The sequence below is a fragment of the Crinia signifera genome, chromosome 19 (genome assembly GCF_055691185.1).
Source record: "Crinia signifera chromosome 19, ASM5569118v1, whole genome shotgun sequence".
Taxonomy (NCBI): Eukaryota; Metazoa; Chordata; class Amphibia; order Anura; family Myobatrachidae; genus Crinia; species Crinia signifera.
Genome location: NC_139226.1, coordinates 120,323,044 through 120,336,032, shown reverse-complemented (window position 1 = coordinate 120,336,032; position 12,989 = coordinate 120,323,044). Strand labels below are relative to the sequence as shown.

Here is a 12,989-nt window from a genome sequence, read left to right as displayed (position 1 = left end):
CCACAGTGCCAAATACATAAATGCCCCCACAGTGCAGGTACATAAATGCCCCCACAGTACCTGTGCCGGCAATGAGGGAGAGGGAGTGCGGTGGGACATGGGCGGAAGGGCCGCTGCTGAGCTACTCAGTCAGTGGCCCTTATTCTGGTTGGTGCGGCCAGAGCCGCACACGGTGCTCTGGCCGCACAAACCAATCCCCGCCCACGAGACGGATCGCCACGGCCGTCCGTACACGGACGGCTGGCGATCCGCATAAAAATGGTGGAGGCGTACGCCTCCACCATGGTGGGAGCTGCCCCCTGCATTCGATGGTCGTCGACCATCGAAGGCAGGTCCGCACGCCCCAGCAGCTCCCGCAAGCTGAGACCACACGGACAATCGTCCGTGTGCTAGCTTGTATGGGGGCTGAGAGCTGACATCCGGCGACGTCAGCTTTCCGCCCCCATGAGTTGCGTCATACCCTCATTACCATGCATACGCCCCGCGTTTGCATGGGAACGCCCATGAAACGCGGGGCGTACACATAGGGAAATGAGGGTATGAAGCCCCTCACGCCCCTATACGCCCCCTTTGCGGCGGACGAAATACGTCTGCGGCGAAGGGGGCTGCACATGCGCAGATTGACCTCTGCGCATGTGCAGAATAAAAACATCGGCGGTACGGCCGCACGCGGGCCGTACCGTCCGAATTAGAATAAGGGCCAGTGTGTGGGACCTGCCTCACATTCACCTATTACTCTGCGGATGGAATACACTCTTCTCACCATACTGCTTCCCAGGCGGTGGGTCCAGCGATGCGGGTGCTGCAGCCGTAAATTAGCAAGTTAATACAGCGGCCCAGCAGCGGGACTTGGGTCTGTGGGTGCTCATCAATTTCCATGGGTGCTCGGGCCCTTGAGCACCCACAGAATCGGCACCTATGCTCTAGCGTGTAGTGTGTTCTACAGTACATAAATATCCGTCAGTAAATAATACCTGTTTTTATAACATCTAATGTGTCCTTATTCAAATATTCTGATTTTACAGTAAATTAGCTCATAAATGTCTAATCTAGACCATACATTTCATTTGGAATAATGGGATGCTTCCATTTAAACAGCAAGTAACTGCATGCTTTCAACTGGTGAAAGGAAAAAAATCACCCAACAAAAGGTTTGTGAAGATTGTTACATTATGCAGAAAATCAATGACCTCTACTTAAGCATTATCAGTTTGTCATAATAAACCTGACAGTTCAATAATAGTCATAAAAAACAACAGTTTAACATTCATTCCATTCAACTTGATGGAAGCCAAAAAGGTAAATCTCATTTTATTTTCTGAACCTTCTTTTCATTATGCTTATAAAACATTAACACTACCTTTGTTTTCTTTTATTAAAAGCACATAAGCTTGGCAAGTCTATGCTTTTTTTTTTTCCACAGCAGCTGCATCTTCTCGCTTATCTTCACCAGTCTCCCCCTCTCTCTCTCCTTTAGCTTGGTGGATGCTCAGTCATATTTGTACAGAGGCTGCGGAGGGATACTGGTGTTGGTCTCTGCCTCTCACTCTCCCTCTTGCATCCAGACACCAACTCGGAATTTCTGGCTGGGCGCATTGATCAGGTCTGCTTGATGGGGGTGTGCTGAGGCTCAGACTGTCACTCATTCTCTGATCAGTGCCTGCACATAGCTTACAGGAGCAGCTGGCAATCCACTCTACAAAAAAAAAAAGAATTCCTAGTAACGTACTCACAATCTGCAGAAAAAAAAAATAGCATCAAGACCCCAGCCACATCATTGCACCATTCCAGCATTTTCAACAAGGGGGATCTTAAACGTCTATGTTCATCTTTGGACCCATTTTAACAAATAGGAGCAGCAGGAGAAATTCCTCGGTCTGCAGACTTAAAATGCTGCAAACTAAGGATCTCATCTGGACTTTATATTTCCTGGGAGCTGCAGGTATTTTATTTATTTATTTGGTCATGTTTATGTTTTGATTATTGTTTTTTCCTTTTGCAAATCAAAGGATGTTCAGTCCCTGAATGGTGATGCTAGTATTGTGTTGTTGTTGTTCTTTGTGCTTTCTTATATGATGCCTTGCTTGATTTATGAAAATTGTGGCTATCCTTTAAGTCTCTTTTGTGTTCATTTTATCCTAATTAATGTATTATTATACTGTGGCATCGGCAATCTCTGGCAATAAGGCGATGGACTGGACTGCATAAGCCCTTTTGTTTTAACATATCCAAACCCTTCTCTGTGGATAGGGTGTCAGTTCCAATGGTGGTTAAACTGATTAATGCCAATCTCTGCAGCACACATGGCTGAATGATTGCACATTGAATCTATTCTAGAATCTATTATTGTGATGCATCATATTTTTGTAACGGATTTCATGCATGTATCATTTGATGTGATGCCCCAGATAGTGCGTTCTGTATGCACTGTGTGCACAATAACCACTCAGCTTCCTTGCCATAACTGGTTAAATCCAACCTAAAATATGTTGATGGTGGTATTGAATGGGTGTCCTATTATTATTATTTTTTTGGGGGGGGGGGTTCCACTTTCTTGGACGAGTGTCTTTAAAAATCCCTGTCCTATATAGCATTTCACCCTGGAAATAAATCAGAGCTGGTCTATGTGATGTGGTTTTCAAATTAAAGATTGGAGATGGTTCTGCCTGGAATAGTAACATGTAATGTTTTCCTGTGGCACACACAACTTCATGTCTGTTTTAAGAATGGGGTTTTTACTGCATGGTTCAGGAATGTGAAGTTTGTGGTTATGAAATGGTAATGGTACCCAGCTAACAAGAAAGGCTTGCTGGGGATGGATTAACCCCCTCCCATATCCTACATCCACATATATTTGTTTGCAAGCAGATTTGATGGTTTGCAGAGTGCATTAGAGATAGTGTTTGTGTTGGGTTGTGTGTGTGTGTGTGTGTGTGTGTGTGTGTGTGTGTGTGTGTCATATGCCTGTGTGTTCTTATGTACGATGTTGGTTGTTATTGTGGCCATAATCGTCATTTGCTTTCTTTGCTAGGTGATTTTAGTAAATCCTATAGGTTGTGCTGGAAATAAGATACCAAGCTAATCAGCCTCTGCATCCATATTCCTGATATCCTGCCTGTGATTGCACTGAGTACCACGGTGATGCTCCCAGTGGATATCTGCACTTGTTTATGCAATAAGCGTTCATTTGAAATGCCATAACCATTCGCTGTAATGAGGTGCACTTTCTCCAGCACATTGCAACAGTGCAGTGCTGTGGTAAGGAGTGGGACACACACAGGATTGTCTGCCTCTTTGTTGTGTTCCAGAAAGTGTGGGTCTCATAAATACTGTGAAAACTGTATCTATGTATCTCTTTATCTAGATATATCCTTAAGCACTGATGTACAGTACTTAGTATTCCATTTTATGAAATAGGTTTTGCATGTGTGTGTGTATATATATATATATATATATATATATATATATATATATATATATATATATATATATATATATGTATGTGTATATATATATATATAGACACACACACACACACACACACACACACTGGTTGGGTGTGTAAGTGTATATATATATATTATACACACACACACACACACACTGGTTGGGTGTGTAAGTATATATATATATATATATATATATATATATTATACACACACACACACACACACACACACACACTGGTTGGGTGTGTAAGTATATATATATATATATATATATATATATAACACACACACACACACACACACACACACGTTGGGTGTGTGACACTGTGGAACCGTGCAGTACAGTATATTGCTACTGTAGCAAACGTTGCATCCCCATCTTTGGTTCCCAGTGATAAATGGAAGCAGGCTGTATCGTCCCTCTTGCAGCACACGGCCATTGGTTGTTACAGTGCAGTGCTGTGGTTGCTAGCAGCCTACAGCACCAGCAATGATTTCATTGCACTAGTGCAGGCATTTTGGTGATGTAAAAAGATGTCGTATTTTTATTGACCATTTTGGAACTGCCTTTAACATAAGAGATTTTCTGCAGTCAGGTTGTAGCTGTGTTGTTTTTTTTTTTTTTCTACTGCAGCTGCCATGGTGGGAGAGGGAGATAGCAAATGCTACACACACACACACACACCAGACACACACACACACGCACACACCACCAGACACACGCACACACAGACACACACATTGCTGCTGCTGCTGCTGCGCGCCCTCAGGGTGGAGGAGGCTGGGCGCGCGCACGGTGTTCCGAGCCCCCCGGACCAATCAGGCGCCATCTCCATGGGCGGGAAAATGATTATTCCCAGGGCGACGTTCTATGTGCTTCTCCCCAGCCGCTTGCTGACAGAGCTACTGTCCTCCGGCTCACCTCCACAGGGGTGTGTGCAGCTGCTGGGGCACAGGCTCAGGCATCATTGCCTCAGATAGATCAGTTACCCCCTCCCCATCTACACCACTCATAGGAAATAATAATAAAGATGATTGTCTCAAAACGCTGCTGCCTCTCCCATTTTTTGTTGGGATGGACCCAGAGTGAGAAGCAATAGCATTTCGGATAAGGGATTTTTAAGGTTTTTGGATTTTTTTCCCCACATACTTACCTGGTCCCAAGGGTGTAACTACCATTGGTGCAAGGGGTGCAACTGCTATGGGGCCCAGAGCTGAAGGGGGCCCATCTTTACAGTCTAAGGTATATGTGCTATATTCATTTATTACCAACAGTTGCTAAATAGGGGGCCCATACAAACTTTTGCTATGGGGCCTATGAATGTCTAGTTACGCCTCTGCTTATAATTGTATCTACACTACATGAACAATGGGACATATATATATATATATATATATATATATATATATATATATATATATATATATATATATATATATATATTCATCATGATTGGCGGAACTGGATGACAGTTTAAATAAAACCAAAACGTTATATGGGGGAAATTTACAAGGATGGGAGTTGTATTTCACATGGAATATGGGCAACCAATCAGATTCTACTTATTTATTTAGCACCTTCTAGAACATAATACTATCTGATTGGTTGCCAATAGCAACATCCCATCTGAAATTGAACTGCCATCTTAGTAAATTTTCCCCTGTGACTTAACTGGTTGAATTAGTCACGTTCGTACAGGTGAGCGAGTGATAGTTCGCAATTGCGGATGCGCACAAACATTTAAGCGCATGTGCAGCCGCTTGGTGCGAGCAGCCACGGTGAATTGAGTATTCACCCGGCCGCTTGCACACTGCATTGAGGGAGGGGGCGTGGGGCGGCTGGAAGCGGTGGTGCCCATGGCAATGGGCAGCTTTTCATGGGCGTTCCCATGAAACCGCTGGGTGTTCCCATGTAAATTTGCCTGTGATGTGGGGGCTGGGCAGTTCCTGTACAGTGAGACTGCAGATCTAAGATAGCAGAGAGTGTTTTAGATCTGCATGCACGGTACAAATCATTCGATGGTCGGCGACCATCAAATGATTTCTTACCTGCACGCAATCTGCGAATGGATGTTTAAGCAATACATCCATTCGCCTTCATGCGAGTACCTTCGCGGTGCGTGCGGCGGGTGGGCATTTGTGCGGGCGTCAGGCGGCGTTTAATTGTCTCGTAAAGCTGCAAATTGTGAGTCAACCTCAATGACTTCCACCATGGACCAGCACTCAGGAAATGGCTGTGTCCAAATTATTGCTTGTCCAGGTGCCTTTTCTAAAGGGCAAAAATACCCAAATATAAGCAGCAAATGAAGGCGGCACTCTGGTAACATGGTGAAAGCCATTTAAATTTATTGTCAACGTTATGGGGACATTCTCCCCTTTTTATAGAACCTGAAGAACTAAGTTCTGAAGAACATTAACAATAAATTTGGATTGCTTTCACCACGTTACCAGACCCGGAATGTCGCCTTCATTTGCTGCTAATGTGTTAATATTCTGAAGAACATTAACAATAAACTTGGATTGCTTCCACCATGTTACCAGACCCGGAGTGCCGCCTTCATTGCTGCTAATGTGTTAATATTCTGAAGAACATTAACAATAAACTTGGATTGCTTCCACCACGTTACCAGACCCGGAGTGCCGCCTTCATTGCTGCTAATGTGTTAATATTCTGAAGAACATTAACAATAAACTTGGATTGCTTCCACCACGTTACCAGACCCGGAGTGCCGCCTTCATTTGCTGCATATATATATATATATATATATATATATATATATATATATATATATATCTGTGCGTGTGTGTGTACAGTGAGTGGGCACTTTTCAGTAGTCGAGACTGAAACAATATAATGGAGGCTGAAGCACAGCGAGGGGCCGTTGGCCTGTGCATAAAAGGATTTTATGTGCTGTCCTTTACAATAGCTCTGACCTTATGCTCACTCCCCACAAGTAGTAGTTGCCCTCGCATAACAATGCTTTAATTTAAGCTTGCATTTCTAACAATGTTTTAGGACTTTTCAGAACTGATTTATGGGGCAAGCAGATGGCTTTTCCTTTCCCCTTAATCCTTTTTTTTTTTTTTTAGTTTTTTTAAGGAAAGTGCATCTGTAACAAAATTGGGCTACACTGATTAAAAAAATGGCATAGATTATGCAGACTACAATGGAACATCTGGACCTGTAACATTTAACTTGCATTGTTACAAATTGTTAGTTTGTTTTAAATAACCATTTAAAAGTATTAGAAATTGGTTACATTTAAGTTGAACTCCACATATTGAAATACATGGTTTCTACACAATATCTTAAATAGCCTTTAGCCTGGACCTTCAGATAGATAGATAGATAGATAGATAGATAGATAGATAGATAGATAGATAGATAGATAGATAGATAGATATGATAGATAGATAGATAGATAGATAGATAGATAGATAGATAGATAAGATAGATAAGATAGATAGATAGATAGATAGATATTGCATTTTGAATGTCTGTGGCAATGAACTTGAAGTGTAAGGAATTGTTTAGGACTAAGGGTAGGGTAGGGGGTTGGATAAAGAAATTGGTCAGAGTGGGCGGGGAATTGTAACCACAGCACCTGCTACAGTCTATCTTTGGGGAATTGTTTTTTTTTATTTTTATTTTAAATGAGCTTCAGACTAAACAAGTCATGTTGTCCCTTGGGGTTTCTTCTAAAGAAAAACAAATCTATATATTGTATAATGAGGGCAGCTTTGTGTGTCGCCCCCCCCCCCCCCCCCCTAAATATGCTAAACTTCCAACTGAATGAAATTTAGCAAATATTTTTGTGTTTTTTTGTCATCCTTACACATATTTACTTGTACTTTCCTACAAATGTAAAATCCAGATTCTAATAGAAGGCATTTGAGCTCCTTATGCTTTCTAATGTGCAAGTATAAGGGGGAGGAGAGCTGTTGCATTTGAGTTGTGAGACCGGAGGAAGTGTTTTAACCACAGCTCTGAAACACAAACATTAAACAATCAAACAAATGACTACTGCCGGGAATATACTGACAGACCGACAGACATTTTATCTGAAAGCCGAAAACCAACGGATATCATGGCCATAGACTAAGCTGGAGAATAGGCAAACTTTGTGGGACCATAGCAACAATTTATAGTGGCCCAGGCCAGGGGAGCAACTACCAACGGTGCAGCAGGTGCATTGCAACAGGGCCCCTGAGGACTAAGGGGCCCACTGCTGCCACTTACTGCTGTGTGGCATATTGTGAACTTGGGTTGGAGTGGAGGAGGAGGGGGGCGCCCAAATTATATTTTTGCACCTGGGCCAACCACTCACGAGTTCCGCCATTGGCCCAGGCCCAATGTGTGTAAAGACATACTTCTCTATGTTACTTATTTATTTTATACCCCGAAGTAGTGTCTTAGTTCATTGTATGCCCTATAGTAATGCTGTAGTCTGTTTTATGAACTACATTTTTAATGCCCTAATTAATTTATACTGCATAGTGCCCCTAGTTCCTAATTTGGCAAATAGTAGTGTCCTTAGTTCATGTTATTCCACTTTGTATTGCGCCAGTACATATTATACCACATTGGAAAGCTACAGTTCACTATTATAGTGATGAATGGTATGGATTACTGCGCTCTACGGTGTACACATATCATATTATACCACATTGGAACGCTACAGTTCACTATTATAGTTATGAATGGTATGGATAACTGCGCTCCACTGTGTACACATATCATATTATACCACATTGGAAAGCTACAATTCACTATTATAGTGATGAATGGTATGGATAACTGCGCTCTATGGTGTACACATATCATATTATACCACATTGGAATGCTACAGTTCACTATTATAGTGATGAATGGTATGGATAACTGCGCTCTACGGTGTACACATATCATATTATACCACATTGGAAAGCTACAGTTCACTATTATAGTGATGAATGGTGTGGATAACTGCGCTCCACTGTGTACACATATCATATTATACCACATTGGAAAGCTACAGTTCACTATTATAGTGATGAATGGTATGGATAACTGCGCTCCACTGTGTACACATATCATATTAGACCACATTGGAACGCTACAGTTCACTATTATAGTGATGAATGGTATGGATAACTGCGCTCCACTGTGTACACATATCATATTATACCACATTGGAATGCTACAGTTCACTACTATAGTGATGAATGGTATGGATTACTGCGCTCTACGGTGTACACAGTTCATATTATACCACATTGGAACGCTACAGTTCACTATTATAGTGATGAATGGTATGGATAACTGCGCTCCACTGTGTACACATATCATATTATACCACATTGGAATGCTACAGTTCACTACTATAGTGATGAATGGTATGGATAACTGCGCTCTATGGTGTACACAGTTCATATTATACCACATTGGAACGCTACAGTTCACTATTATAGTGATGAATGGTATGGATAACTGCGCTCTACGGTGTACACATATCATATTATACCACATTGGAACGCTACAGTTCACTACTATAGTGATGAATGGTATGGATAACTGCGCTCTATGGTGTACACATATCATATTATACCACATTGGAAAGCTACAGTTCACTATTATAGTGATGAATGGTATAGATAACTGCGCTCCACTGTGTACACATATCATATTAGACCACATTGGAACGCTACAGTTCACTATTATAGTGATGAATGGTATGGATAACTGCGCTCCACTGTGTACACATATCATATTATACCACATTGGAATGCTACAGTTCACTACTATAGTGATGAATGGTATGGATTACTGCGCTCTACGGTGTACACAGTTCATATTATACCACATTGGAACGCTACAGTTCACTATTATAGTGATGAATGGTATGGATAACTGCGCTCCACTGTGTACACATATCATATTATACCACATTGGAATGCTACAGTTCACTACTATAGTGATGAATGGTATGGATAACTGCGCTCTATGGTGTACACAGTTCATATTATACCACATTGGAACGCTACAGTTCACTATTATAGTGATGAATGGTATGGATAACCGCTCTACGGTGTACACATATCATATTATACCACATTGGAACGCTACAGTTCACTACTATAGTGATGAATGGTATGGATAACTGCGCTCTATGGTGTACACAGTTCATATTATACCACATTGGAACGCTACAGTTCACTATTATAGTGATGAATGGTATGGATAACTGCGCTCCACTGTGTACACATATCATATTATACCACATTGGAATGCTACAGTTCACTATTATAGTGATGAATGGTATGGATAACTGCGCTCTACGGTGTACACATATCATATTATACCACATTGGAACGCTACAGTTCACTATTATAGTGATGAATGGTATGGATAACTGCGCTCTACGGTGTACACATATCATATTATACCACATTGGAAAGCTACAATTCACTATTATAGTGATGAATGGTATGGATAACTGCGCTCTACGGTATACACATATCATATTATACCACATTGGAAAGCTACAGTTCACTATTATAGTGATGAATGGTATGGATTACTGCGCTCCACTGTGTACACATATCATATTATACCACATTGGAATGCTACAGTTCACTACTATAGTGATGAATGGTATGGATTACTGCGCTCTACGGTGTACACAGTTCATATTATGTAACATTATAGTGCCCAGTTATATATGACATTATAGTTCACCCAGGTATATTCATGCCACACTGCAATGCTCTATTTAATACCGTACAAAATTTTAGTGCCCCCAGTTCATATTTGCCCATATTACCATACCTTCTATTTGATATTATACAAGACTACAGAATACAGTTAGATAGGTGTTTAACCCTTTTGAGTGCCAACTTCTCTGTGAGAGAGAGGTTCAAAATCTCCACTAAAAATGCAGGCGTTGCTCACATTTGTTATATAAAATGAAATAAAAAATGTTGTGTCATAAAAGATACTTCCCATATAAGGTAAACATTACAGGTCATTATGATGAATACACATGTTTGCTTGCCAATTTTTTATACCTAGTTTGAAAAATTCACTTGGCCCTCGAAGGGATAAGTGTAATGAGATCGAGAGGCTCAGTAGAGATTCTTGGCCTACTTCAGAATGCCCCTGTGAAAATACCGTTTTTAAGTTCAGATTTGAAAGTGCCTGGAAGTGGCAGCTTGCAGAAGATCCTGCTTAGTAAATAGTGGTGTTCTTTGAGATAATAACTTATTGACGTTGAATTTGGTACAGAAACAAATGATAATAGCCTGCATGGTATATTATGTTAGTTGTATGCATTTTGTCTGACCAATAAATGTCCATTGGGCCTTGCACTGTCTTAACATCCCCATATATATATATATATTTTTTTTTAATTAGGTCAGGATATGTGACACAAGAGCAAGTCTTCACTATGTTGTCCTTGAATACAGTAAAGTTACAATATGTGTGTTTTTACCAATGGTGGATATAAATTACTGTATCTAAATGCCTATTTTATTTAATGGTTCACAGATAACTATGTGACCCTCTGGCTATAGTCTCAATATACGGCTTTCATTGATGCTGTTGTGTATTTGTAACATTGTGTTTTAAATTGTACCCAAGGCTTTACTCACAGTGTAACCAAGCATTTTTATGAGTGAAGGAAACATTCAGGAATGACTATTTACAATAGCCTATATATTCATTACACCCAAAGACGAGTGTAAATGCTAGTGGGTTACGGTGCCATTGGGAACAGCGGTCTCCATTCCAGTTGGCTTTCATTTGCATAAAAAAAGGCATGTACTTTGACAACAGTGGATATAGGAATTTAATCTTCAAGGAATCAAGGAATACCGAACTTGTCATTCAAAATTCAACTACTTTATGTATAAATAGCTCTTCTGAAATGGGTATGGATCATTAGGTCACCACAATGTTTGTCGACAGTCATTATGTCTACATGCATTTATGTCGACATGAGTCTAGGTCGACATGCAGGAAGGTCGACATGAGTTACGTTGACCGGGTCATTAAGTTGACAGGATCATTAGGCCGACATAGGTTAGGTCGACAGTCAAAACGTCAACATGGGGTTTTTCACATTTTTTGTCCCTAATGTCAACACAGTCGACATGGACACTGAACCGTAGCACCGCGTCCCCTCGCATGGCTCGCTGTGCTTGCTACGCTCGGCACGCTATTTTATTCTCACACCACGTCCTAGTGGATGTTAGGGCATGAAATACCGCCTGTTGGCACATGTTGGCTCGAAAAAATGTGAAAAACTCCATGTCGACCTTTTGACTGTGGTCCTAACCCATGTCAACCTTATGACCCTGTCGACCTAACCCATGTCGACCTAGACTTATGTTGACCTTCCTGCATGTCGACCTAGACTCATGTCGTCCTAAATGCTTATCGACCTAATGGTGTTGACCTAATGACTGTCGACCATCATTCTGGTGAACCATTGACCATATCTCTCTAGCAAATCCTTTCAAAGTGACAAATGCTTTATTGATCCAAAGAGAAAATACATAATTGCTCATCTATAATTGATAAATATGTTACTAATGTGTACAACCTTAAAATAGATATTATCTCATAGACATTGCAACACGAGGTATAAACAAATAGTTCTCAAGAGATATCAAGTGGAAAAACCAAGATTGTTTTAAAGTAAATAAGAGCGTGGCAATTCACAAATAACGGGGTGATCTGTGGCAAGCTAAGATTTCTCGACTCATGTTTGCCAGCTGTCCTTAATTTCCATATCCAATGCTAGGTTTTAGGCCCTTATTCTGATCGGTCCGGCCGGATCCGAATATGCGGCCAGGACCGTGCGTGCGAAACCCCACCTTCCATACGGATCGCCAACTCCGTCCGTACGCGGTAAGAAGCTGTCCGAACGGACCGCACGTGTATTTTTCATGGAATACGCCTCCTCCATCTCAGGGAACCTCCCCCATCATTCGATGGTCGCAGACCATCGAATGCAGGACCGAGTGCTCCACCAGCTCCCGCAACCTCAGACCACACGGACATTTTTCCGTGCAAAAGCAGGGATCTGGGCGGGCAGCTGACATCCGGCGATGTCATATGTCCGCCCCCTACATGTGCGTCACAGCCGCATTACCATACGTACGCCCAGCGTTTGCATGGGAACGCCCATGAAACGCGGGGCGTATGCATATGGTAATGAGCCCAAATAGCCCTTCACGCCCCTCTCCACCCCCTGTTCGGAGTGTTCACATATCATGCGGGATTTGGCTGTACGCCCCGCTCGCACATGCGCAGAGACGCCTCTGCACATGCGCAGACACAAAACATCGGCGGACCGACATTACCGCACCAACCAGAATAAGGCCCTTAATGATTTTGATAGAAATATTCCTATTTTCTAATTATCTTACAAGTCATTTAATATGACTTCCCTTTTTCTGCTTATTCTGAGAAATCTTTCCATCTATTAATAATTCCCTTTGCATTAGGTGTTAATATTAATTGTTTAATTGGGTAGCAGCTATAAAAAGAAGTGG

At 41.6% G+C, this 12,989-nt stretch overlaps 1 protein-coding gene across 8 annotated transcripts in view; it reads left to right on the top strand.

The window, feature by feature from the left end:
* Positions 1-1,508: 1,508 nt before the first annotated feature.
* NCAM1 (neural cell adhesion molecule 1) overlaps positions 1,509-12,989 on the top strand; it is a 310,177-nt gene continuing 298,696 nt past the window's right edge. For 2 of the 8 annotated variants that reach the window (XM_083163241.1, XM_083163240.1), the window contains exon 1: positions 1,509-1,942. In XM_083163241.1, coding sequence (XP_083019367.1) covers positions 1,822-1,942 — 121 coding nt within the window. In that variant the 5' untranslated portion in view covers positions 1,509-1,821. The remainder of the gene's footprint in view (positions 1,943-12,989) is intronic. The other 6 variants (XM_083163245.1, XM_083163243.1, XM_083163247.1 and 3 more) reach the window with 4 other exon arrangements.